The sequence below is a fragment of the Apus apus genome, chromosome 2 (assembly GCF_020740795.1).
Source record: "Apus apus isolate bApuApu2 chromosome 2, bApuApu2.pri.cur, whole genome shotgun sequence".
Classification (NCBI taxonomy): Eukaryota; Metazoa; Chordata; class Aves; order Apodiformes; family Apodidae; genus Apus; species Apus apus.
In genome coordinates, this window is record NC_067283.1 from 82,863,382 (window position 1) to 82,887,854 (window position 24,473).

The 24,473-nt window shown below is 38.3% G+C and overlaps 1 protein-coding gene across 10 annotated transcripts in view; it reads left to right on the top strand.

The window, feature by feature from the left end:
- Positions 1–24,473, top strand: part of SEMA5A (semaphorin 5A) — a 327,683-nt gene that overhangs the window by 120,968 nt on the left and 182,242 nt on the right. For all 10 annotated transcript variants that reach the window (XM_051611951.1, XM_051611950.1, XM_051611954.1 and 7 more), the window contains one exon: positions 12,290–12,335. In XM_051611951.1, coding sequence (XP_051467911.1) covers positions 12,290–12,335 — 46 coding nt within the window. The remainder of the gene's footprint in view (positions 1–12,289; positions 12,336–24,473) is intronic.

Consider the following 24,473-nt stretch of genomic DNA (forward strand, 5'->3'; position numbering starts at 1 on the left):
ATTATTTCTTATTTTCACCTTCATGGAGTTCAGTGAACTCTTCCCCCAAATTTTCTGTCTTAGAAACCAAACAAAATGATTTATGAAAATTTGACAAGATGGGGAATACATTTTCTATCACTGATATTCACTGTGGGTTAATCTCTTCCATTTTTTAAGTTCTACAGTCTCTGAAGAGGTACTAGACATTAGAACTAGATGATCTTTAAAGGGCCCTTCCAATCCAAACCATTCTATGATTCTGTGTGTCTCTGAACTCAATAGAAACAAGTAACTGCAGTCTGTGTTGTTGTTTACCTTTCAAATTTCTCATAACTCCTGTACCTCAACTGTGAGTAGTGTCTGTTTATTTGGTCACATTCAAATGTGTTTCCTACCATGAAGTTCAATGCCTTTTAGTAGCAACTGCTTTACTTTTTGAATATTGCTATACAGTGCAGGTTCAATTATACCTCCTGTTTTAATTGTAAAAGGAGCTACTACAACTTTGAAGTTTGACAAGGCTTGCACTTGGCTTTGTGTCAGAGTCACTTGACAGTCATTAATGCCTTCCAGTGTAACAAGTCTGATTAATAACATATATTGGGTCTGAAGTGTAAGTGTTACAAAACTTTTGCTTTGTATGTGTATCATTGGCGAGAGCTTCAGAGAAAAGAGGGGTATCTTCTAAAATGACTGAGTTAGCCTGGATCTCAGTAATAACATAGAGCTGCCCTGCTTGCCTGGGACATTTTTGCACAAGTTGGCTGTGTAAAATATCAGATAGCTTTGAGAAATGGGGGAGTGGAGCAGGCGGGGTGGGGACAGACAAGGGAAGAGTCAGAAGGAGAAATTTATCTTGTCCAACTTTGATGAGAAAACCCAAAGTGCATAGTGAAGACAAGCAAAAATTACAGTGCAATGTATGAAGCTGAACAAAGGTAAGAAGAATGATTGTTCTTATGGTTTCTGGGTTTAAAATCTGCATTTGAAAAATGTGACAGACTTTTCAGGGTTACATCAATTTGGTCTAGATTTAATGTAAAAGGAACTTTTTATACATTTATATATAAAAAAAACAGAAAACAGATTGATGAGAAACACTCTATGGAGATAATTCAGAATTGAGTGCAAAGCAGTGTTAGTACATTATCAAGACTATTGACTCTTGACATAAGGCAATGTAGTTAAGAAACTGTATCTTTAAAATTTGCCCCAGGCATTGTTCTTAACATCACAAATGACCTGGCAGATAAAAAATTATGAGTTCTCTTGCAGTGTGAAACCTTCTAGGGAGTTTATTTGTTTTCTTAAAGGAAAAAACAAGCAAACCATATGGCAAGGCAAAATTTACTTTTATAATTAAGTGGCATCAGTGAAGGATTGCTTGTCAGGCATTAGCTCCTCAGTAAGCTCAAAGAAGTGAGAGGCTGCTTTTTTATCTTATTCTGATAAATCCTAATGAAATATTCAGATTAATATTTCTTTGTGTGTTATTTAGTGGACTGACTTAGCATCTAATAAAATATGATAATGATCTCTGTATTGAAATGCCAGTAATCATGGAGATTCATAGTTTTCCCCCAAGACAACCTTGTTGTCTTTTCCCATGTGAAGGTGATTTGCCATATGTACTGCAGCATTTTCTTTGTTTCCCTTCTGGAAAGGTCAATTGAGGAAGGAGACAATCAGCTGAGGTGGGGGACCCAACAGTGTCTGAATTGCCCTCGCAATTTGTGCATTGCTTTTATTCTTCTCTTTCCCTGACAATGCACTGAATACTTTGGAGCTCTACTTGTTATAAACTAAAAACTTTTTAAAAGTGTTCCAGCCATTTTGGTAGAACAAGAGTCAACTGGAAGCATGTGTTACATCCAGTAGGTAAGGGCAAGAATCGCAGAATCATAAAATGGTTTGAGTTGGAAGGGACCTTAAAGATCATCTAGGTCCAACCCCCCAGAACACCTCCCACCTCCCAGGTTACTCCAAGCCCCATCCAACCTGGCCTTGAGCACTTCCAGGGAGGGGACATCTGCAACTTCCCATGGCAACCTGTGCCAGTGTCTCAACATGCTCATAGTGAAGTATTTCTTCTGAATGTCTAACCTAAATCAATCCCTCTCCAGTTAAAAGACATGCCCCCTTGTCCTATCACTACAAGGCCTTTTAAAAAGTCCCTCCCCAGCTTTCTTGTAGGCTTGCTTCAGGTACTGGAAGGCTGCTGTAAGGTCCCCCTGTAGCCTTTGCTTCTCCAGGCTGAACAACCCCAACTCTCTCAACCTGTCTTCATAGCAGAGGTACTTCAGCTCTCTGATCATCTTTGTGGCCCTCCTCTGGACTTGCTCCTACAGCTCCATGCCCTTCTTGTGTTGGGGGCTGCAGACTTGGACACAGTACTCTGGGCAGGGTCTCACAAGGGCAAAGAGGGGAAGAATCACCTGCCTTGACCACCTGGCCACACTTATTTTGATGCAGTCCATGATACCGTTTGCTTTCTGGGCTGGAAGCACACATTGCCAGCTCATTTTTGGCTTCTCATCAACCAACACCTCAACTCCTCTTCCTCAGGGCTGTTCTCAATCCATTCTCTGCCCAAGCTCTATTTGTTCTTGGGATTGCCCTGAACCAAGTGCTGGACCTTGCGCTTAGCCTTGTCGAATTTCACAGGACCCACCTCTCAAGCCTGTCAAGGTCCTTCTGGATGGCATCCCTCCCTTCCCTGCAGCGTGTCAACCCCAGCACACAGCTTGGTCTTGTCAAAAACTTGCTCAGGGTGCACTCAATTCCACTTTCCATGTCACTGACAAAGATGTTAAATGGCACCGATCCCAGTGCCGGCTCTTAAGGAATGCCACTTGTAACTCATTTCCAATGGGACATTGAGCCATTGTCCACTACTCTTTGAGAATGACCAGCCAGCCATTTCCTTATACACCAAGTGATCCATTCATTGAATCCGTATCTTTAGTCGCTAGTAACTAGTGATAGGACAAGAGGAAGTGACTTCAAGTTACACCAGGGGAGGTTTAGGTTGGGTGTTAGGGAAAACTTCTTGACAAAAAGGGTTATCAAGCACTGGAACAGGCTGCCCAGGGAAGTGGTTGAATCACCATCCCTGAATGTGTTTAAAAATTGTATAGATACAGTGCTTAGGGACACAGTCTAGCAGTGGGCTGGTAGAGGTAAGGTAGTAAGAGTTAGGTTAAAGATTGGACTGGATGATCTTACAGGCCTTTTCCAACCGGAACCATTCTATGGTTCTTTCCCATTTAGAGATCAGGATGTCACGAGGGACAGTGTTAAATGCTTTGCACAAGTCCAGGCAGATCATATCAGCTACTTTCCCCTCATCCACCAAAGCTGTGACCCCGTTGTATATGGCCACCAAATTCGTTAGGCATGATTTGCCCTTGGTGAAACCACAGTGATCGCCACTGATGCCCTCCTCATTTTCCATGTGCCTTAGCAGAGCCTTTAGGAGGATCTGCTCCATGATCTTGCTGGGCACAGAGGTGAGACTGACTTGCCTGTAGCTCCTGAGGTTCAAAATAATTTGTTAACGTTTTCCTTTTAATCCATTCTTCTTTATTTGGTGATTTTTTTTTTTTTTTCCCCTTAATGGTTTTATTCATAGTGTGTAAGAGGAATTATGTCAGAAGATACTTCTTTAAAGGAAAACCGAAGTAATTATCTTCTTCCCAAGCCTCTTGTGCTTGAAATGATGAACTGGTAGAAGCCTAGCTGAAGTTAATTCTTAAGATGTGGTAATTTATTTTCTAAAATTCAAGTTAGACTAGTTCAGCTATACTTCAAAAATTGTATAGTTACTTATCAGAAGTGGGTCTCAAAGCTATTAAACTTTGTTTTTAATTGGATAATATATATTTAGACATATCTGACTTAATTTTTTTACACAGAGTGCCCTAATAATGGTGGCTTCCCCCAGTATGTTCTTCTGAAAGTTAATTAAACTTGCTCTGAAGATTATAACTTGCTTTGAGGTGGCTTATTGCCTCAGTCCCTCCTTATCTGGCTGATGAAGGATTGTAACAGTATGCTTTTTCACTTAATTAGATGTGTGTTTGGGAACATTAATTTGAACCATTACCACTACTTGCCATAATAACAGAAAGGCAAATTAAGGGATTCATTAACAGTGGTTTAGGATTCTCTAATAAACGAATAAATAACTGCACAGGTTTGCTTCTTGCTGTTGTCTCCTCTCAGCAGGAGCATCTGAGAGCTTATTGTTAATGAGGTGCTCTGAGCACGACATATTGGGAGAATATACAGGCACTAGGAATTAGTGCTGTGTTCTTTGAACTTCCATCTGGATTTTACTGCTCGTTTAACACTTGGTTCAGGGTAATCAATGTCTGTCTTACTGCTGATTGACCTAATCTAATCTGAAGTATGGTTTAATGTTAAATCTATGAGAAATTATCATCCTACTGCTGCAGAAAGACTACGTTCTTCCTCTCCCTACTGCTTTTCTTCTTTACCTTGCTAATGGGTTCCTAAGAAATTTTAAAAGGTAATGCTTTGTACCTCTCCTGCTTATGCCTTTTTCCACTAAGCAATTTTCCCTTCCTTTTCATCAGTTCCTATAATAGTCTGTCTGCAGAGTAATACTAGTCAGTTCACTAACCCCACAAAAGTTACTCATTTTGTAGTGCTGATTTAATGTATTGCCTTTTTCATTAGTCGAACTAACGTGATGCATCATCAGAGGTAAGATGAAAAGAGAAGTGGCAGAGGTAAGCAGAACTCCTCTGGTAGAATACACTGCTATTGCAGTGTAAGCCTTCCTTAGAAATTACATCAAATGAGTGATGTTCTGAAGGTACCTGTCTTTAATTGAAGACTTAATGTATACAGATTTGATCTGTGCTAGCAGTAGTTTGTCCTGCTGCAGCATATGGCAATTTATGCTTTCTCTTGGTTCCTAGGTAGGCTGTGTTCTCATGCTTATTATTTGCTCCTTTCATTTTGCAATGAACCTTAGTCCAAACATACAGTTTCTGTCCTACATCACCAGCAGGTTGGTCCTTGCTTAACTTGTCTACTTGTGTGTCTCTCTCTGGCACTGGAATGCAGGGCAGGGAGCTGCCAGCTGACCAGAGGCTAATAAATGTATTACAGAAGAAGTCCTAGAGAAGTACAAGGGCTCTTCCCTGCCTCTGAAACACTGGTGCCTTGAGTGAGTGCACTTGAGTGGCTGCACTGATCTTGTGAGAGGGCTGCTTGGATGCCAGGTAGGCATGTGGGCATCAGCCCTCATTCCAAGAGTACAGTCAGAGAATTTAACAGTGCCATGTTGCATAATGTGTACATGACCTTCACCTTTCAAAGTCTGATGGGAACAAGATTGCATGTTGTGTAGTGATGTGTAGACATCATGTGCTTATGTTGGAATGCATCCTGCTTCTCAGTTTCACATGAAGAGTGAGCTTCCACTGAAGGGCAGGGCTCTGTTGGAAACAAACAGCTCTACTGGCAGACTACAACATGGTTACAGGAAGGAAATTTGAGGCTGCCTTTGAAAATGTGGGCCGAGTTCAGTATTTCCATCATTTAAGTACTTTAGCATTAACCTGATCACTTGTGTAGTTTTTGATAATTTTGTTGTTGCAGTTTCTTTTCTTAATAGACTACTTTTTTAAAAAAAGCTAAAACTTTGGCTACCACAGACTCTTTATCTTCTGTTCCCGCTGTCCCTCCCAAAAAAACCTAACAACTCAAACAAACTTTATTTGCTAAATTTGATTATTATATGAAATGAGGCCACAAAAAGTGTGAACTGTCAAAAATATCTATGTTTATTTAAGCTCATTCCCATTATTGTTTTTTTGGTTTTTTTTGAGGAGACATAATAGTAAAATTTAGTTTTAAATTAATCTAGAAAAGAAACAGCAGATTAGTATGTTGAACAATGAAATGTCAACAAGACTACGTGGGATTTGCATGGCTGTTTATGGGGATGGATGCTGTACAGTGTATGCCATACCAAAATATACAAACCAGGGGCATGTACTTTCAGATATGCGTTGCAGCATTAAAATTTGTTAAAGATTTAGTCAGCCACGATTACGAGATACAGTGTTAACATTTTGCTTGAGGTGATATTTCAGGATAAAGTTGAACCTAACAACGTATATAAATAAATAGATGAATAATCTCACAAACTTACATGAACTGATGTATAGTATTAAAAAAGCTTTAATCTGCAGGCATCAGAGGAGCACAGGTGACAAATATTCTGAGGCCATCTCCAGCTGGGAAGTCTAGGTGCTGTGTGTGAGAAGGATGGGCCAGCAGGAGAGGACAGTAATGCATGTTTGAGATGACCTGACATAATGGGACTTAAGGAGGAGGGTGAGCTCCAGAGCTTCATGGACAGACCACTGGTGCCTTTTTGCTTTTCCTGGAGAAACTCATGTCAAGAAGTAAATAGAAGTGATGCCTGGGTGTTGTTGGACATCTGTGTAGGAGTGCTACATTCTAGGATCTCTAGTCATTGCTATGGCTGTGTGTGGAGCCAAAGGGAAGCATCATAGAATCATAGAATGTCTTGGGATGGAGGGAACCTCTGAAGGTCATCTGGTCCAACCCCCCTACAATCAGCAGGGACATTTCACACTAAAACAGATTTCTCAGAGCCCCATCAAGCCTGACCTTGAGTGTGTCCAGGGATGGGACCTCCACAACCTCTGGGTGGTTCCAATGATCCACCACCCTCATATTAAATAACATTTTCCTAATCTACCCTTTTCTAACTTAAAACCATTGCCCCTTGTCCTATTGTTACAAGCCCTAGTGAACAGTTCTTCCCCAGCCTTCTTATAGGCTCCTTTCAGGTATTGGAAGATTGCTGTAAGGGCCCCCTGGAGTCTTCTCTTCTCCATGCTGAACAACCCCAACTCCCTCAGCCTGTCTTCATAAGAGAGGTGCTCCAGCCCTCGGATCATTTTCGTTGCCCTCCTTTGGGCATGTTCCAACAGATCCACATCCTTCTGGTGTTGAAGGCTCCAGCGCTGGACACAGTTCTCCAGGTGAGAATAGACCAGGACAGAATAGAGGGGCAGAATCACCTTGCTCTATCTGCTGGCCACACTTGTCTTGATACAGCCCCTTCTGGGCTGCAATTGCACATTGGTGGCTCATGTCCAGCTTTTGACTCACTAATACCTTCAGGTCTTTCTCTACAGGGCTGCTCTCTAGCATGTCTTTCCCCAGCCTATATTCATGCCTCTGGTTGATCCAGCCCAGGTGCAGGACTCTGCACTTGTCCTTGTTGAACCTCATGAGGTTCACCTGGGCCCACTTCTCCAGCTTGTCCCTGTCCCTCTGGATGGCATCCCATCCCACTAATGTATCGACCGCAATACGTACCTTGGTGTCATTGGCAAACTTGTTGAGGGTGCTAGTAAATGTAGTAAGACTTGCTAATCCTGAGGAGCAACCATCAGAGAAGGAAATAATATTTTACAGGACTTCTAGTGGATTAATGTAATTTATAATGTGATTTTTCCTAATTTACTCCTAATAGTATTTTTCTTACTCTGCCAAGCTCAGTTTCTCACTGGTCAGCCTATGATCAGCTAAGTGTCTATAAAACATGGTTAGTCTTTCATTCCTCAAGAGTGCATGTAATTTTAGAAATTATTAAAAGATATCAATAAGAAGAGCAAATATCACTTTGTCATATGTTTGAGGTTGGTAGTCTGAAACTATTTATCTCTGTGTATATGTTGTTTTCAAATCTTTAGCATTTGTCATTAGTGTCCTTTTTCCATTATTCCTATTTGCTAAGACGCCAATTTCCTGCAAAATACAAACAAAAGTTACTTGTTGACTGTTCTGCTTGTCATTACCATAATTTGACCATTTTCATATAATAGTTTAACTGGACCACTTTAAGTTTTGTTTTATTTGTAATGTATAATTCTCAGCTTTTTCACCTTTTCTTTTCTATCATATAACCAAATTAATTCTCTGCATTATGAAGTTTTTATTTATATTGTTTATCTCCTTTCCTCCAAAATTTTTTTTGTTTGTTTTGGTTTTGTTTTGTTTTATTTCTGGTTGCTTATTTTACGACAGTGCAGAACTAAAATTGGCTTTTACCCAAAACTTTCCCATCTTGATTGTGGAATCTTGACTTTTTCCTTAATAGTTGAGCCTTACAGAGCTTATACTTTTCATTTTCAGTCTTAATTTTTTTTCCTTCCAGTGAATTCATAAAATTTTCTTCTTTCGTGTCAGATAATTTCTTGAAAGAAGTACACTGGTTATGCCGTAACCTCTATTTGTTGTTTCATGCTTTGAATTGCAGATGCATATGGGGCTTGGGGTGTTTTGTGGTTTTTTTTTGTTTGGTTGTTTTTTTTTGGTGGGTGGTTTTTTTTGTGTTTTTTTTTTCTTTTTCTTTTTTTTCTGTCTGATGTGCTTTTCAAAATTTTAGCCTATAGTATGTTTTCCTAAGCTCTATGTGCTGCCTTCATGTTCTACTAATGAATGTTTGTGTTTAATGCAACGGTATTTCTTGTTGTTTTGTTCCCATTTTGTACCTTGCTATTTCACAAAAAAAAGGGATGGAATGCTGGATCTAACAACCATGGCTAAGATGCTGCACTTTTGAATATCTTTGGGTTTTCAACTGATTTTTTAAAATAAACTTGTTTATAAAACTAATCTCCTGTATGTTCCTACTTTCATCTGTACTCATACTAAATGTATTTACTGCAATAGATTCAATTATGTTGTCATCAAGGAGGTGACTGGAGCATGCTTTTTCAGATGCTGCATTCAGTTCCCACCTATACCAGTGCAAGTCTTTGCCATTGAGTTTGAGTAGGCTCTTGAGTAGGCTTTACTTACCACAGTTCATCTAGAAAAGTTGTTCAGTTCTGTGAATGTAAAGCAAAATGCTTATTGCTTGCTGGGTATCTGAAGGAATAGAGATGCTAGAAGGATGCTGCTTTATCTCAGGTATAGTTGTGTTTTCTTACAGTGATCTTCTGTTTGCAGATTTCTGTAACATATTTGCTTTTGTTATTCATTAGGCATCAAATGGAAACAAATTTACTAAGTACCACCAGTGTCAAATCAGTTGAATATCAGCATGTAAAGTATTTGTCTTGCTTTTATTACCACTGTATTTGGACAAGGGACAGGCCTGTGTGCAAAGAGGATTGTATCTATGCTTCATTAATGTACTTAGTAATTTTTATTTCAAACCTTTTGTTTCCTTCAAAATGCAAATTCAGTAGAATAAAGCTAAACAGAGGTTGAAAAATGGCAATCCAGGGCACAGTCTCAATAACATATTAAAAAAAGTATTGTCACCTATCTTTTGAGTGGCATGACTCTGCACATCATGAAAGCTGACACTGGCTTTTCCTTTGGAATGCCAGATTTATTAATATAATCTTTCCAGTGTCTTTTTTTTACTGTGATACTTTTTTATTTTTAGATTCTGCTCATAGATGTCCTTTTTGAATAAGTTCTTGCATGTTAAAGGTGTATTCCTTAGAATGTTAAACTATTGTATTTGTAGAGCTAAACATAGTCCTGGAAGTTTTACCAAGGTGGACGCATTTAGGTAGGAGTAGCTCTCATTGCTCTCTACTAGTTTGCCATTTGTCCTAGCATTATTCATGTAGTCACAGGCACTCTCTGCTGTCCATTTGCCTAGTTTACTTCTATGTTGCAAAGGTATAATGGCTTTACAACATTTTCCACATTGCTTTCCTTCTCTTTAATTTTCTTTCTGCTGGCTTTACAAAGCTGAAAATAGAATTTTAGCTGGTTGCTGGCAGCCAAAGGAAGCTGAATAGTATAGGCTAATTAGCTCTGGCTCTTGGCTCATTCTCATGAATATAGACAATTTAGTCTCCCTAACACTTACAAGGTCAGTATTTCTGATTCCACGCTGGATATATTAATGGATAGAAGTGTTTTGCTTAATTGCATAGGATACCAATCTCATTTTCTAGGTACAATTTTATATTTTGTATTAAAATGGCACATCAGTGATAAATCTTCAGTAGATATCTCAAGATGAAGTATTTATAGATTGGTATGACACTATGCTCAGTACTGACCTGAAAATTAGAAGTGTGAGACCAGATTGTCTGCTCATATATTCTGCAACAGAGACAGCATTTATTTGTAGAGTGAGATGAGGTGTTTATGTGCCACCCCTGTGAGTCCGATACCACTGAATTAAGAAAACAGTTTATACCTGCTGAGGATGCAGTTAGTTTCTCTGGAAGAAAAAAGGTGTCCTGATCCTGTAAGTGGAATAAAAGTTTTTCATCAGCAGTGAAGTTGCAGTTTTCTTTAACTTTGATATTTGGAGTGAAAGCAGCACAGTGATGGTTGGTGGAAGATTATATGCAATGAGATGAGAAGCAGTGAGTATTTATGTTCTTGCTGAGTATTTCTAAGCTAGATGTTTTGCAGATACAAAGGTATTTTTTGTCCTTACAGAGAGAGTGTAGATGGGTTAGAAAGACTGTATGCTTTCCTTCCAGATGTTACAGTGAAAATCTTTCAAGTCAACTTACATGTAGCTTGTGGATGAAACTCTCTAAATATTGTTCTTCGATGTACTGTTTTCTTTGTTTGCCCACTTCAGGTCTCATCATGACACAAACCCAAGTATTTTTATTATTTCTTTGTGGTGATTTATCTGTGCTAATAAAAAGTATTTTTCCTTTATTTTACTTTTGCATAAATTCTTGCTCTTAATAGCCTGCCTCTTGCATTTTCATAGAATCATAGCATGGTTAAGGTTGGAAAGGACCTTAAAGGTCATCAGGTTCCAACCTCCCTACTATGAGCAGGGACACCTCACACTAGACCAGGCTGCACAAGCCTCATCCAACCTGGCCTTAAACACCTCCAGGGAGGGGTCATCCACAATCTTCCTAGGCAATCTATTCCAGCACCTAACTGTCCTAGTTTTGAGTACTTCCCTTTAGCAGTATTCCTAGGAAAGACTAGTGACCCAGTTCCTGTACATCCACAATTTCAGTAGACCATATTTGTACCAGCATCAATAAATAAATACACATAGCTGCACCCCAGAGTCCATAAATAGAGTTGACTATGATAATGATCATATTTCTGACATGTATGCTTTGAACAAGAATCTTTTTTTTGGTTTGGTTTTGTACCTCCCCCTCCCCCACTGGCTCATTTAAAAAAAACCTAATGGAGATAGAAATGTATAACGCATATTCACTCTTTAGTCTCATTGGAAAATCAGAATGGCTTTAAATAAGGTAAAACTCAGAGCTTTGTCAGAACCTGTGCTAGAGAAGAATGTGCTGAAATCAGTTCAAAGATGGTGTGGTATTTGCTCATTTTTGTGAGGATCATGGACTGATAAAATGAGAACTACCAAAAGAGCTGGTTTATCAGAACAGGTATTACAAGACAGCTACTTTAACTAGATAGGCACAGTAAGCTGGGAGGAGTTGTGATGATGTACGTGTGTTGTACCAGTATGTTCTGAAGGAGGTGCTTTTGGTTGGTGGTGCGTGCTTGCCTTTTTGAGTATCCTTAACCCATCATTTCCCTAGGTTTCAAGCAGTGCCTTTGTGCAACCCTTGTTTGTGGTTTGCCTGAACTCCCCACAAGTTCTGTAGGTGCAGGGATATTGCTGCAGGAAAAAAAGCAGAGTGAAAAATCCTTCTGCGATAAAAGCATGAGCTTTGAAAAATACGCTTGGTTCATATATAGCTCCTGCTGTATGTGGAAAAAATCCTCAGGTTTCAAAGAAATTCGACTTGTTGCAACAGGACTTCTGTCAGAATTGTGAAAACTGTGGCTTCTACAGACACCCCATTATAATGGGATCCTTTGCTTTGAACTTTACGTATCTGTGGCTGAGCTAATTGCACAAGGTTCCCATCATTGTGGAAAGAAATGGACAACTTTAATCTGCCTGTCCTCTTATACTCATTTAGGCATCCAACACTGGTCCTAATAACCCACTGAAGCATTGACTACTTCTTTGCATTGATTCTAAAAGAAGACTGGCACAATGACTCTGATGTACATGGTGCAGTGTAAATGCCAACTTTATACACATGCAGCCAGTCCTTGAAGCTGAAAATCTGTTTTAGAAATTGTCTTACTCCCTAGCCCAAAGGACTGTAAGTTAAGACAGTCCCTGAAAGAATTTAGAGTCCTGACTACCAGTCACTGAACTTTTCACTTAAACACTAGTAACATTTTTTTTTACTTAAACATGAGTAATAATAATTTTTATCTTTTTTTTTTTTTTTTTTCTCCCCAGAAACTACCTCTTCAGGTTGCAGCTTGAGGATCTCTCTCTAATACAGGTATTTTATCTATCTATCTATCTATCTATCTATCTATCTATCTATCTATCTATCTATCCATCTATCCATCTATCTATCTATCTAATTCCTCTGCATTATGTAGGTAAGCAGATGGTTTAAAGCAGATAATCAAGATATTAATAAGTTTCATAGCTATAGATAAGTATGCACCTGGTTTTGTCCTCCTTGCATCCCCATATTATATAAGTCATATTATCCATTTTAATTCCAGATTAGCCTTTGTTCAAGGCTGTACAGAAATAATGTTACTTTATTCTCTGCTGTGATTTTGTTAGGGTGGATCTTTAAAAAATGGAGGCTGGGAAGGAGGATCATATTTTCTGAAGCTCGAGATCTTTCAAACCTTAAACTCTGTTGTGGTTGAGGGAGGTAGGAACAAAAGTGCGAAGCCAAGTAAAAGTTATATTAAATCCTTGCAAAATGTCACGGGAGAAAGCATACTGTGGTTTAACTCATTAATACTGTATGTGCTAGTTAGCATTTATTTGCCAACGGACTGAACACTTTGACACTTTATGTATGGACAGAAGAACTTTTAGCATTTTTTCCCTCACACAATTGTTGTAATAATAGTAATAATAATAACAACAACTACATAAAGACCCAATTTAATTCTTCTACTTATATTGATCACTTTCATTATTTTGCTTCAATGAGCCTTTGTAAAAACATGCAGGTGTTTCACTGGCTACTATGGCTATGTTTTCACATCTGGAAGAAAAGGTACATGGTGAAGTACTAGCTGTAAGAGGCTCTCAGTGTAGCACGATAACTACACAAAAGGGCTAGAAAGGGGACAACCTATACACCTGTTGTTTAATTATTTTTAGAAAATTGCTCAAGCTTTATCGTTGCTATTGTGTGTCTTAAGGAGGAGTAAAATTGATGACTATTCCTCATGCACAGCAGATACTTCCAGCATGGAAGCAAGGTTTATTGTTACAATTTTCATCCTCCTCTTCTACAGTTTTCAATTAGAGTTTTAGTTTTCGATTTTTTTAGTTTGATTTCTCAGTTTGTTCTTTCTTGTGGCATGTTTCTATCTGGGAAATAAAGGGAATGCCTAAAACTTAATATTGACCTTTGATGCACTTAAGTTATTTTTGTTTAAGCAAGTTTCCTTGTATGTCAAGCTTAGGTGTCTATTGAAATGTGTTGTTAAGTTTTTCCACACGGTACTATGATGAATATAAAACCCTTCCTATTATATGTAACAAATGGAAACAGTAGAAGTCTTTTGCATATTTGCAAGTATTTTTAAAAGATGGACATTTATAAATATTGTTTTTGAATATTATCAAACATTGCAATATTGTCAGGTACTGTTTTGTAATAGGAAAGCTGTCTGAAAGGAAAGAAAATAATTACTCCCCATTTTGCAAAAATTACTTTGTTCCAGAATATGTATGTGTCCCATTTTTTACAAGTGTGTACCTGGAAAATAATTTTGAAACACAAAACCAGATGGCCATTTGAAATGCAAGTTCTCACAAAAGAAATGCTGAACAGATATTCATTTATTAAAAGGGTACTGTTTTCATTAGTTTAGTGGAAGTTAATCCCTTGTAAAAGTGGGGGTCAGAGTGCTACTAGATTGCATCAGAAAGGATGTGTATATAAACCTGAGCCAGGACTATGCAGTGACACATCATTGCCATTGTGGGTACATCAGAGTTGTCATTCCACATGTCATGGTTCTGTGCTCTGCACTTTGCAGGAAAAGCCTGTTGTTTGAGTAAGCAAGTTTCATACGATAGTGTCTGTAGCAAACCAGTATTTGACATGTCTCAGCAATTTCCTTTGTGTAGCAAAATAAAGAAGACTAACACAAGTGAAAGCCTTTTAAGCTCTTGCTGGAGAAGCCTAAGAGTGAAATTGTTCAAAGCATTGTTGGAACAATGCATGCATACCAATTATGGATTAGGAAAGAGGCACTCACTGGGCTGTGGTTTTAGAAGGACAAGTATTTTATACCTTTCACTGCTATATGGTAGGCTCACAGATATGGAAGGCCTGACTCTGCATAGTTTTGTTTTGTGTGTCTTGCTTCGTTATTCCTCACCTCAATTAATAGTAGAATAATCCATCAAAACATTGGCCAAGATGAAAGCTGGATTTCTTGATAACTCTCATATTCCTTAAAATATGAAAGTGGAAATCTAAATAGTAGTGTTTAAGTTAATAGATTTGATTAAAAAAACGTTTTAAAAAAAGATACATAGTCAGTGTCAGGATTCATAGTGGGACTGACAATAATCTAGAGGATGTCTCTAAAAAATGTCTATTTTTCATCTTTTTTCCCCCAAGTTCTTTGAGAGTTTCTGAATTCAAATATTTGTTTGTGTCTACCTTCTTGACAAATTTGCCAATATATCTGTAAAGACTGAAAAGCTAATACATGCTGGCTTGTGAAAGTCTTTATACCACAATTACCATAAACGTGTTTACAGGCCAGCACATATAAGCCTTTCACAAACCTAATAGAACACATGCATTTTTTCTTCATCTATAAAATAAACTTTACAAATTGAGATTGTTAAGGCATTTACAGGGTACATGCTTGAGTTTGCCTTTCTCATCTGATTCTTCCACCTATGAAGCCTGTTAACAATTTGCATTACCCAGGGTGCTGAATATAAGCCTATTCCACCTGACTCTGTAGTTATATAATTCTTCTCGGATTTTATTCTCATGCTGGATCTACACATTTTCAGTTAAAAATATGCATACCTCAAAGTCAATTTTTAAAGGCAATTTTAGCCTCTAGTTTACAGCAAGATTCAAATTAAATTATTTTTGCAGGCTGAGAAGGTTGGAGGGGTTTTTTCACGTGTTTTGTTCAACTTGAAATTTTGGAATATTGAGGGCTTTTTGTTTATACAGATAGATAGATGTAGGTCTGTGTGTGTGTGTTTATGTATACACACACCCATCAACAAGACATTCAAAGAAGTAAAGGCAAGACTGGATCTATGAATTGTCGGGAAGAGGAGCTACTTTGGAGAATGACTTTAACTAAAGGGAATTATTGCTGATGTTTATATGCGTAGTGTCTGAAATACCCATTACATGTGATAATTCACTTTTATGTGAGTCATTAATGGCTAGATGTTAGGCTAAATTATGAGTTAAGTAAATTGTAATATGCTTTGAATATATACTTAGTGTTTATCTGGGCTACACAAGGAGGGAATCTGACTTAATGATAGATGTTTTTTCGTATCTGTAACCTAAAACATTTTTATAATTTTTTCCTTAGTTGTAATACAGAATATAATTTTTTAACAGCACTTTAATAAAGTATTTACCAGGCATGTAATCTCATTTTCATAATAACAATTGCTTGCTATTATCATAAAATGAGATAATCTTATGGCTTTAGTGAGAGACTTTCATAACCTAAATTTGTCTTTTTGGCAGTGATGGTATTTGGCCCGATCTAGAGAGAATAGTGTCCCAACAGAGGTGCAGATCTCTCAGACTCTTCTTACAGTTCAGTTTTGGAACAGTGCCCTAGGGGTCCCTTCACTACAAACAAAATGAAAGCATGTGAGAAGTAATAATGTAGAATCAAGTCTTTAATTTATGCTGGTATTAAAACCATTCAGTTATAATGAATTACAACTTCAGAGATAAAGATAAGGAAGCAAGGCTTTAAACTTCTAATTTCCTTAATTTGTGGAGCTGCCAAATAAATAGAACCCGTTAAAAGGTGGCTTGTTGTTCTTCCTACAACTTTCATTCATTTTATTACCATCTATTTAGTTTCTGTGTTGTATGTTACTTACAGTCACAAGTTTTGTAAGAGATGTCTGATTTGTGAAATACATGAAAGAAACATAATGATTCATCATTTTATTTGAGGATGAAGCTATATGTATAGAGAAGAAAATGCAAGGAAACTTTCTCTGATTTCACACTTGAAGGGAACTAACTTAAAGGTGTCCTTAACTTGTGACAGCCATAGGCTGACAACATTTAAATGCGAAGTAGACTGAGATTTAACATTCTGTTTGGGCCCCTAAGAGGGGAAAAAAATCAAACCAAATGAAAAAAACCTTCTGTTGGGTTCTCTTGTGCCTGGTATCTACTTAAGGGTGAGGGGAATAGAGAGTATTCCTCCCTATTACAGATGTTTTTTCTTCTTCTGTATGCAAAGGGAGTAGCACCAGCTACTCAAACATTATTTCTGCTTGGCTCCCTCCTGTTTGTGTCTGGTATATGTGAATGAAAAATTTATAAGCAGAGCAAGTAAGTTAGGGATACTTTTGTTGCTGTTCCAAGATCCTAGAAAGCTTGGAAGAAGAGGGAGCTACTAGTAGTCATAAAACTTACAAAATTTTTAAAACATAAAACTCACTGAAGGATACTGAAGTGAGCAAGTCGCAGAGTGACCAGAAAGTGATAAAACAGGTGCAAACTTCTGCTTAGGTGATAGGGAGGAGCAAAACTTGAGGATGTATTTGAACTGTTACTTTTTGTATAAGATGGCGCAGAGTTTAAAAGAGAAAAAAATAAAAAGACAAAGCACAGTACAACTTTGTATAACAATGGCACTTGTATACAATATTTCTTCTCCCCCTTGATACCTTTCTGATGGCAGACTGTTGGATTTTGTTATACAGCAAGTCTGCACATAATTACATTAGACAATTGGGAATTTAAGAAAGATTTAGGAAGTATTTGTGAAGCCAGAGCTTGTCCTATGGGGCATGTAGAGGTGGACCTGGTGGCTCCTCTTACATCCATTACAGTTTTTTTTCTGTTGTGCTGTTAGTATTTTTTGTAGATTTTTTTTTTTTCTGAGTGCAGAACAGTACTTTCTGACCACAATTATAACTTGGTTGAAGCCAGAAAAAGCTGAATTTGGCTAACAATGCATAATTTCACATACTTGTAATTTTTTACTCAAAATGCCTCTTTTACATGCCGCTGAAAAGGGCTTCCTCAAGCTAGATAAAAGACGTTAGATCTTCACTCTATAGTATATTTGTGAGGAAATCAGTTACCAGCAGACAGTGCTCTGTTTCTCTTGACAGAAGTTTTGCTACTGAAATGGCTGCTCTTCATAGATTCAACTATGTATTAATGCAGAAGATGGCTACTGTGCTGAACCTGTCTTTGGTAGTATTTTGCCAAGTACTGATGCACTCTTAATTCTGAATATTCTTTCCATATGTGGGATTTTTCACCTGCATAGATGTAGTTAATGTTTATTATCTATTTGTTTGAGACTTTTTTTTTGGTGTGGGATGTTCTCAGTTTGCGTGCAGAGACCCCCTTTACAAAACTGTGTAGAGCCCATATGAGGTGGCCGATTGGATATATGACTCCTTTTCTGCTCATCTCTGTTTGTTATTCATATATACTTGGCTTCTACATAATTAGGAGGCTTTCATCTCCAGAATTTGTAATTGCCTACTCTTCAGTACAGCTCAGATTTGTCACATAAATTTAGAAGAAGTCTAAGTGAAGCAAAAGAATATTGGCAGATTGGCAGGGCTTTGCTGCTGCTTTGGCTTATCAGCATGTGTCAGTGTTATGGGAGATGGAGGAAAAGAAAAGAAAAAGAAAGCTAGGCAGATGTAATTTTTCATTTATTTGCTGTATCTGTCATTGTTTTGTGCCAGTACTGAAATACAAGTGTGTTTCTAGACAAATGAGTCTGAACACATCCATTTAGCTAGAGAAGCTTAGCTTTTTTATTTCTGCATTTTCTTTCTTACCTGTGCTTGTTGGCTACATTTCTTGTGTGTTTACAATAATTTTCTGTTCTGATTTTGCACTAAATAAGAAAAACAGATACTAAAGTTTTTAACTTCTATTGAACTAAAGCTCCTCTTTTCTTTAGATATGAAACATTTGTGTTTTGTTTCTAAGATAAAGGGTAAGCCTGGGTCACTTGGATATATATAATATGGCTGCATTTGTTCTCGTGGAAAAAAACAGGTGATACCAAGAGGGATTTGTGTACATTTTACAGCAGATATTCATGATGGGGTTTGTATTGTAGTATAATTTATTGCTTTCTGATAATTTTTCCTGATGGTCAATAAGACTGCATTACATGACATAACAGTAATTGAGGAAACATCTTTTCCTAAGAAGGTGGCACTCATGATTTCACAAACACGGGTATACGGATACAGCTGCACAAGAGTAATCACCAAGGAGCATTGTTTGAAGTCAGGCTGCTGCTTTCCAAATGTCTGGACTATGTAAGACCATGGCATAGTTTAGCCAATTCTGGACTAAAGCAGTGTTCTGTGAAAACAGAGCAATGCTTGTGAAGGGATGTGGGCCCTCCTTTGAGAATTACCCTCTTTCTGTGTAGCCTTCATACAGAAGAAGTGCAGGAATGATAGCAGGCTGCCAAAAATTAAAGCAAAACATACTAATATGTAGACTGAACGTAGATTATTTTCATTTTTATATTGTCTTACTCAGGTGGAGGGTCTGCCACAGGCATTTGCCAGTGAAGAGCTTCCACTCTTTGACACCTAGATGCTGCAGTGCTGAGCGATTTATAAAAGAGATGGAGTATGGGGTGTGCTTTGAAAGAGATTGTATCTGTAATACACTACCTGCAAGCATGAAAATTGAGTTTTGCTTACAAACACTGATAAAATCATAGAATAGTAGAATGGTTTGGGTTGGAAGATACCTTTAAAGGTCATCTAGTACAACCTCCCTGCAATGAGCAGGGACATCTTTAACTAGATGAGGTTGCTCAGAGCAACCTGACCTTGAATGTTTTTAGGGAAGGGGCATTTACCACCTCCCTGGGCAACCTGTTCCAGTGTTTCACCACTCTAATTGTAAAGAATGTCTTCCTTATATCTAGTCTAAATCTACTTTTTTTTTTAGTTTAAAATCATTACTCCTTGTCCTATCACAGTAGGCCTTGCTAAAAAGTTTGTCCCCATGTTTCTTATAGGGTCCCTTTAAGTATTTAAAGACTGCGATAGATCAGCCACAGAGCCTTCTCTTCTCCAGGCTGAACAACCCCAACTCTTTCGTCCTGCCCTCACAGGAGAAATGCTCCAGCTCTCTGATTGTTTTTGTCTCCCTCCCCTGGACTCATTCCAACAGCTCCATGTCCTTCCTGTGTTGGGGGCTGTAGACTTGGACACAGGACTCTAAGTGGGGTTTCACAAGAGCAGAGGGGGAGAATCACCTCCCATCAACCTGCTAACATGCTCCTTTTGATGCATCCACCAGTATCCCCAGGTTCTTCTTTGCAGGGCTGCTCTCAATCCCTTCATCCCCCAGCCTGTATTGATACCAGGGATTGTCCTGACCTTGGTGGAGGACCTTGCACTTGGCCTTGTTGAACCTCATGAGGTTCTCGACCTTGTTCACATCACTTTTCAGGTCATCAGGGATTTCATCTGACTGCCGTGACTTTTCAAGTATCATGGAGAGTGACTTAGCAACTATGTCAAGCCAGTTTCCTCTGGACTCTGGGGTGCATCTCATCAGGTCCCGTAGACTTATGTATATCCACATTCCTCAGGTAGTCTTAAACCTGATCTCTTACAGTGGGGGGGACTTTGCTCCCCCAGCTTCTGCCTTGCAGTCCATTGACTTGAGAGGTGTAGGAAGAGAGGGATATGGAATGTCGTGCACTGGACATGGAACTTCATTGTATGTTCCAGCCTGTAAAATCTAATTTGAGTTCAACCACGGTTTGTATGCCATGCATATTCAAAGAGTAGGCTTAAAAACACATGATCTCAGTCATAGAGAGGATTGTGTTTTCCAGTATTGCGGAGATCTGTTCAACAATTCTGCTAGGCTAATGGACCTAGATGCTTTTGGGTAATTTTTCATTTAGGAGATGAGTTCGTCTTAACACCTGTATGTTAGCAGTCATCAGAACCTAACATAAAGGCACTGTGTAGTCCATAGCATTCCCTGCCATTGCTTGTTGACCTATGAAATTAAAAAAAACCCACCACAACAAAGCCATATTAAACCAGGAATAAGAGAAAATAGTGGAGCAGCCTCGTGTCCTCTTGCTACTAGGCAGAAAAATTTAAGATATGCATCTTGACTCTGAGCTCTAAGGAGCCTTTGAGACGGTGCTGTTAAAGGATGTGCTCAGCTGCTGAACTGTGGGCAGAACTGGCTATTTCTGTAAGGCAAAACATTCTGCTCTCTTCATCCCTCAGGAAAAATTTTCAAGGTTAGGAGACTAGTTTTTTGCTACTGTGGTTAAGGAAAAGCATGTTTTTTTAAATTTTCAAGGAAAAAAAGCAGCCATAGTGAGGATAAGAAATATGGACACTTGTCCTGAGGAAAATGAAAGATATGAGGAACCTGCAACAAGACCACTGGTGGGTGAGGAGCTCATGCAGGGGTGCAGAGGAGGGAGTGTCTTGCTCTCCTAAATGGTTCAGGGCACAAAGGTTGGCTCTGTGCCACTTCACAGTGTGTTACTTGGCAGGTAAGCCCAGTGGAAGATAAGGATTGTTGCTCCTAAATGAGAGAGACAGTATTTAGTCATAGCATGGGAAATTTGTCCTGGTCTGAATTGGAGAACAGAGGAATAAAATTCTTTTGAATTTTATACTGATAGGCTTATGCAATCATTTGGATCATCTTTTGCCCCCATTTCACCTATCCTTATTTTTCTACTGCCTTTTCCTTCCTCTGTTTTTAGTAGACATTCTCTTCTCTTTTGGCATGTATTGTTTTAGCGATCCCAGATGGTACCACAATATGATGCTTCTGTTGTCAAGTCTGGAAGAGATAAGTTGTCTCAAAATATGGAAATAAATTTATTTATTAAAACTGGGAATTAGATAAGCTTTGAAATATCAGGTGTTAGACATATATGAATTTTCTATATAAAATTTTTGATTCAGCTGTTATTTTGGATTTATTTGAAGACAGGCAAACTGAAAACATGATTTATTTAAGTAAGGTACTGACATCATAAAGAGCTACGTTATTTCTCTTAATTGCTTTATGGGCAAGATGATGGCCTTTAGAGGGCAATTAAATATATTGAGCATCTGGGAATTACACTTGGTCGGTGGAGTCTAAACCTGCCTAACCCATCGCAGTATGTTTAGGCATTTGCCCTCAGAATGGAACATGGAGTCTGAGGTAAGGTGCTTAGGCTCTCTGCCCAGCACATGCGGCTAACTATATGCCTAAGCACAGGATCCACTCACATCTGAGTTCTGAGCTCTCTAACTCCACTGAGGAGGAATGCTGAGCGCACTGCTCTACTCAGTGCTTGTCAGGCCAGACCTGGAGTATTGCATTCAGTTCTGGTCCCTGCTCTACAAAAAGGGTGCGGACAGGCTGGAGAGTGTCCAGAGAAGGGCTACAAGGATGATCAGAGGACTGGAGGACCTGCCGTATGAGGAGAGGCTGAGGAAACTGGGTTAGTTCAGCCTTGAGAAAAGAAGACTTTGGGGACCCATTATTACCAGGTTCCAGTACTTAAAGGGTGGCTACCAAGAAGATGGAGACTCCCTATTTAGAAGGAGTCACGTGGAAAAGTCAAGGGGTAATGGGCACAAGTTGCTCCTGGGGAGATTCCGATTGGACACGAGGTAAATTTTTCACCATGAGGACAATCAAACATTGGAATAGTCTCCCAAGGGAAGTGGTGGATTCCCCCACCTTGGACAGTTTTTAAGTCTCAGCTTGACAGGGTGCTGAGCCATGTCATATAAACTATAGTAGTACCTAAAAATGTTGGACCAGATGATCCTTGAGGTCCCTTCCAACCTGGCATTCTGTGATTCTGTGCCACTCCTTTTTTGAGTTAGGCATCTCTATGCAATTTGACAATAGGGATTTTTTTCTGTCAGCCATATGCAACAGGCTTCCACTGTGGGTAAATTGTATCTAAAAGGTATGTTAAGCCCTTTCTGTCATGGTTTCTAAACTGAAACAGCAGTACAAAGTTGAAGACTGTGAGACAGTGGGCATTTTTTAAAAAAGGCTTTATTCCTGACTGAATGTGGGCTAGTCTAGTACAGAATTAACCTTGTTGCATATTTATTTGCTGTATATTTGTTGTAGTGTTGTTTGTGGGTTTTTTTCCTTTTTTTCTATTTCTTCCTTTTTTCTTTTCTGGTCTTACTACTATCTTCCCTAGTCAGTACTTCTGGATTTCACATGCTTGCTCTAGTGCCTGGAAAACTGTTTTCTTCTCTAAATCTCTAAAATAATTGTATGATGTGATGGTGGTTGGTATATTGATTGTCTAAACAAACAAAATTGCAAAAGAAAAAGAACTGATCATTACAAGTTGTGGGAAATCAGAAACTGGGCCTGTTCATTTATCTTTATATACTTATGGTAATCTAGCTTGATATAAGTAATGACAACAATATGGTTCAAAGAAAACAAATTAATTATTACAGAAGGAGTTTGATTATAGCTTAATATAGCCCACAGTTGTGCATATATTAAATTTTGGAAATTACTTCCTTGATGAAAACCTATTAGTCTTTTTCCCAGCATTTAGCTACCAATGTAGTAATTCGAAAGAGTGAGCCCCAAACTGTTTGTGTTTTGGTTTAGGTTTTAAATTGACTGATTCATGTGAGTTTATTAAAAAGCAAATTAAAGACCTGAGAAAAATCTCAGAATTCCTGTATTTATGTGGGTACAACATTATGGAAATCAGTTCTAGGAACAAGTGGTAACTGGAACAGAAGCAAAACAGATTTCTGTTATTATTAGTTAAATAACAACTTAATTGTGGCATTGACCATTTCAGTTCCTCAATGCTTTAGTCTCTAAATGAAACCTAAGGTGAGTATGATCTTTTAGAATTTCAGAATCGTCTTGGAGATAAATTGATTTGATAGGAAGTATTTCTCATTGGGGAAAAAAAAATGAGTTGAATGATTTTTAACTAAATGTTGTGTCTGGTGCATGCGCTTCATATTGGTTTCTGTTAATTACATTTGAATATGAATGAGAGAATGCATTCATTCTGAAGGCACATTGAGTGGAAAATTGAGTAGTTGCCCAGTATTTGTACGCGCCATTGCTCTTATGATCTGTCAGTGGCAATCCTGCTTGCAAGGGTTACAGCTGTAGGCCCACATGCTCTGAGTTTTTGCTTAGATTTTCTTGACAGTTCTGGGCAGTGATTCTGCACCTCCTCACGGTCATCTCAGGGAGCTAAGATGATGAAAGATCAAACTGTTCCTTACTTCATTCCTGCCATGTTACCATGAGATGACAACAAGATCCAGTGAGAAGAGAGACTTTATATGAAGGGGAAATGTGGGAGCTTATCTGCATGAATGTTCAGACTTTTGCACACATTTTAATTTCTGTTAATGAGACGAAAACTTCCTCAGTGAAACTGTCTCCTAGATGCATAATTGTTTTTGTTTCCCCAGTAGAATTTTGGATACTGTTTTGTCTGAATACCTGGGCTATTAATTAAAACAAACAAACAAAAAATCAATTAAGTTTTATACTGTGAGACAGGAATGAAATTTTGCAATGGAATTTTTTCTTAGTTTAATTAGGCTAGGATTTATTAATGAAGATTTTATAATATGTCAGAACCGGTCTGAAGAAATAATAATAATGCTGCAAGTTTATAGAAGATCAAAAATATATTGTGTATTTATGAAGACTGCTCTGGGCATGATTCCACAGTCTTTTCTCACGTGGCTGTCAGTTTAGTGCTACTTGTAGAACATTGTGCATCTCAGCATGAGAAAGTAAAGCTGAAAGAGTTGTACTCAACAAAACCCTGCATGTGCATTGACAAATGAAAACTGAGTGAAGAATTTCACATGCTAATGTGTTATGTAGACAAAATCTTCCATAAGCTGACTTTTTTTCACATAATATGGTCCATACTGAAAAACTGGAAGTGAAGCAAAGGCATCAGGAGACCGTCGTGGATGTACACAGAGCTCCCAATTAAGCTCAAGCATAAAAAGGAAGAAAGCAAGTACTGGAAGCAGAGACAGATGACCCAGAAAGGAAATAGTGACACTGTCCATGCAGGCTGGAGCAGGATGTGGAAATTCAGGGAACGTATGTAGTTGGATCTGGTAAAGGAGTGGAAAGAGCAACAAGGACATTATTTTAAAATAAATGAATCAAATAAGAACCAACTTC